Source organism: Cucurbita pepo, chromosome LG10 (assembly GCF_002806865.2).
Source record: "Cucurbita pepo subsp. pepo cultivar mu-cu-16 chromosome LG10, ASM280686v2, whole genome shotgun sequence".
Classification (NCBI taxonomy): Eukaryota; Viridiplantae; Streptophyta; class Magnoliopsida; order Cucurbitales; family Cucurbitaceae; genus Cucurbita; species Cucurbita pepo.
Window position 1 is genome coordinate 7,929,571 of NC_036647.1, and position 4,298 is coordinate 7,933,868.

The window sequence follows — 4,298 nt, forward strand, 5'->3', positions numbered from 1 at the left end:
CTTAATGCCACAGAGGAGTGTCCCGAGGCGTCTAGGAGTCTGTGCATAATTTTGTTTAGATTTGTCATGCATTGTTTTGTAAACCGCTTACTTACTATTCATATTTGAACACCTTGTTTTGGATTTTAAACCTCTTACATAATTGTTAAAGTTTTCTTTTGTGTAATCTCGTTTCTCTATTGGTTCTTACACGATTTCATTGCATAGTCTGTTGGTCCGGCTCTTGATTTCGAGATTCAAATTTTGGGCTGTGACAGTTTGGTATCAGAGCATGGTTTTAAGGTCTTGTAGACATTAGGTTGTAGAGTCTTGTATCTCTATGGCTTAAGTTTCGACACGCTCCGCCGCGACCTGGTAAGTTCTCTGATAATTGAGAAATAGGAAGACCTTAGTTATATGTTATGAGATCTAAGACGAGGATTAAAATATTAAGGATGTGCTTCTATGAATTAGGCACAATGAGAACACATTTTTGACTCACTTCCCTCTGTTGACAGATAATGGCGCCTAAGAGAGGAGGAGATTACCTTGGGCCTTGTTCTAGGAGGGGCAGGAGAAGGGTCGAAGAGGACCCAAATCTTCATTTCTTCGAGATGGAGCAGCACCCACCTCTGGAGGAGAACCCAGAACTGACCTCGGATGAGGAACAAACGCCGCCACCGGCGCCCGTGCTGAGGCGAGCTCGAAGGAAGGCTGAGCCTTGAGTTATTCTTGAGACTGCTCCTCAGGATCAGGAACCTGAAGAAGCTCCACCAGCGCCAGCACCGATTCCTGTGGTGCCTGCCCAGTCAACGACAACAGTTTCAAGGGATGAGTTTCAGGCTTTCATGAGAGCCACCATGGAGACTCAGGCACAGATAATGCAAACTCTAGCGACAAACCAGACCACTGTGCAGGGGACGAGTGATCTGGGCACGACTATAGAGTCTCGTTATTTGAAGAACTTTCAGAGGTATAAACTGCCCACTTTCGACGGGGGTAAGATGGACCCAGTTGCAACTGAGGTTTGGCTGGAGGCTGTAGAGACAGCTTTTATATACATGAAATGTCCTCCTGAATATCAAGTCCATTATGGGACTTACATGCTGAAGGGCGAAGCTCATTTTTTGTGGAAAGGTGCACAGAGGGCCATTAAACCAAAGGAAGGGTATATTTCTTGGAATCAGTTCAAGGAAGCCTACTTATGTAAATATTACCCAGTGGTTGCCCGACACAAGTGTCAGACAGCATTCCTAGAACTGAAACAAGGGGACAAAACTGTTGAGGATTATGATCTGGAGTTTAATAAACTGGCAAGGTTCTGCCCTGAGTATGTCAGTAACGAGAAGATGAAAATTGATCGTTCTATCGCTGTTCTCCGGATAGAGCTTTAGGGTTCAGTTTTGGTACAAACAACTTCAGATTATGTTGTAGCCTTAAGAGTGGCAATAATGATGGATATGCCACGGCAGGTGGCAAAGCAAAATGTGCCAGTGGTGACCACTCAAAATGCCTTTGGCCAACGAATGAGGCCTAACAGAAACTCTTTTAGATCTGACAGACAGCCTCGAGGACGTTTTGAATGTCGGGGTAGAGCCCCAGAGTATAACAGACCTGAATGCCCTAATTGTAGGAAATATCACGAGGGAGAGTGTTTTGCTGGAACAGGAGGATCCTTTGGTTGTGGCAAGCCAGGCCATCGCATAGCTGACTGCCCTTATAAGAGAAACCATGAGGGAAACAGACCTGTTGGACAGTATCAGAGGGGTCGGGGAGCCACACAGCAAGCTCGAGTTGTGGCCCACGCTATCACGACTAGGAAAGCATAAGAGACTGACACAATGGTGACAGGTACACTACCTATCCTTGATCACCTAGCATTTACGTTATTTGATTCAGGTACTACCCACTCATTTATTTCTGAGGGGTTTGTGAAATCTGCAAACCTAGAATTAGAACCCCTAGAGATTCCCCTTACTGTGTCTACACCAGCAAATGATGCAAATAAATGCTTGACTGCTACTCATAGGGTTAGGGGTGGTAGTGTGATTGTTGCAGGGCGAAAACTTGTAGCATCCTTGATTGTTCTGTGTATGCAAGACTTCGACGTGATCCTAGGGATGGATTGGTTGGGCGAGAATCGAGCCCTCATCGATTGCGAAGCAAGAAAGGTAACCTTTAGGCCCTTGATAGGAGAGAACTTTGAATTCAAAGGGGATATATTCAGAAGCACCCCTAGGGTCATCACGGCGTTGACGGCTAGAAAAATGTTGAATCAAGGAGCCTGGGCAATTCTGGCTAGTGTGACAAAAGTCAATAAGACCAGTCTAAAGGTATCCTCTGTTCCTGTGGTTGGGGAATTTGAGGATGTATTTCCAGAAGAGCTCCCAGGGTTGCCCCCTAATCGAGAGGTAGATTTTGTTATTGACCTCGAACCAGGGACAACACCGATATCTAAAGCGCCATATAGAATGGCATCTGCAGAGCTCAACGAGCTAAAGATACAGTTACAAGAACTTTTGGACAAGGGATTCATACGACCTAGCGTCTCACCTTGGGGAGCCCCTGTGCTATTTGTTAAGAAGAAAGATGGAACTATGCGATTATGTATAGATTATAGAGAATTAAACAAAGTCACAATCAAGAATAAATATCCTCTCCCAAGGATAGATGACCTGTTTGACCAATTGCAGGGTGCAACGGTGTTCTCTAAGATCGATCTGCGATCAGGATATCACCAGATGAGAATCAGAGAGGAAGACATACCTAAAACAGCTTTTAGAAGTCGCTATGGACATTATGAGTTCATAGTCATGTCTTTTGGATTAACCAACGCTCCTGCAGTGTTTATGGAGTTGATGAACCGAGTGTTTAAGGAATTCTTAGACACCTTCGTGATTGTGTTCATTGACGACATCTTGGTGTATTCTAAGTCTGAAATGGAGCACAAGGAACACCTGAGGAGGGTCTTAACTCTACTGAGAACCCATCAGTTGTACGCCAAATTTTCGAAGTGCGAATTTTGGCTGNCAACACCGATATCTAAAGCGCCATATAGAATGGCATCTGCAGAGCTCAACGAGCTAAAGATACAGTTACAAGAACTTTTGGACAAGGGATTCATACGACCTAGCGTCTCACCTTGGGGAGCCCCTGTGCTATTTGTTAAGAAGAAAGATGGAACTATGCGATTATGTATAGATTATAGAGAATTAAACAAAGTCACAATCAAGAATAAATATCCTCTCCCAAGGATAGATGACCTGTTTGACCAATTGCAGGGTGCAACGGTGTTCTCTAAGATCGATCTGCGATCAGGATATCACCAGATGAGAATCAGAGAGGAAGACATACCTAAAACAGCTTTTAGAAGTCGCTATGGACATTATGAGTTCATAGTCATGTCTTTTGGATTAACCAACGCTCCTGCAGTGTTTATGGAGTTGATGAACCGAGTGTTTAAGGAATTCTTAGACACCTTCGTGATTGTGTTCATTGACGACATCTTGGTGTATTCTAAGTCTGAAATGGAGCACGAGGAACACCTGAGGAGGGTCTTAACTCTACTGAGAAACCATAAGTTGTACGCCAAATTTTCGAAGTGCGAATTTTGGCTGCAGGAAGTGGCTTTTCTTGGACACGTGGTATCCAGTCAGGGGGTAACTGTGGATCCAGCTAAGATTGAAGCAGTCTTGAAATGGCCTAGACCAACCACGGTCACTGAAGTAAGGAGTTTTTTGGGTCTAGTAGGCTACTATAGAAGGTTTGTACAAGATTTCTAAAAAATGTTTGCAGCGTTGACACAATTAACCAAGAAGGGAAAACCTTTTATCTGAACTCAAGAGTGTGAACAGAGTTTTCTAGAACTGAGAAAGAGGTTGGTCACTGCGCCTGTACTTACAGTGCCTGACGGATCAGGCGGACTTGTGGTGTACAGCGACGCTTCAGGAAAAGGGCTAGGTTGTGTACTCATGCAAAAGGGCAAAGTGATAGCCTACGCCTCTAGGCAGCTGAAAGAGTATGAGCGCAACTACCCCACCCACGATCTAGAATAGCAGCCGTGGTATATGCATTGAAAACCTGATGTCACTACCTGTATGGGGAGAGAGTTCAAGTGTACACGGACCATAAGAGCCCCAAGTATTTGTTTACACAGAAAGAGCTCAACATGAGACAGCGGAGGTGGTTAGAACTAGTTAAGGACTATGACATTGAAATACTTTACCACCCTGGAAAAGCTAATGTAGTGGCGGACGCCTTGAGCAGAAAGACAGCCCACACATCTGCCCTGATCACGAGGCAGAAGTACCTACAGGATG

At 44.6% G+C, this 4,298-nt stretch overlaps 1 protein-coding gene across 1 annotated transcript; it reads left to right on the forward strand.

The window, feature by feature from the left end:
* Nucleotides 1-500: 500 nt before the first annotated feature.
* Nucleotides 501-1,808, forward strand: LOC111803758. The gene is made up of 3 exons (XM_023688294.1): nt 501-668; nt 729-1,317; nt 1,402-1,808. Exons 1-3 carry the CDS (start codon nt 501-503, stop codon nt 1,806-1,808), a joined length of 1,164 nt encoding a protein of 387 aa, XP_023544062.1.
* The last annotated feature ends 2,490 nt before the right edge of the window (nt 1,809-4,298 follow it).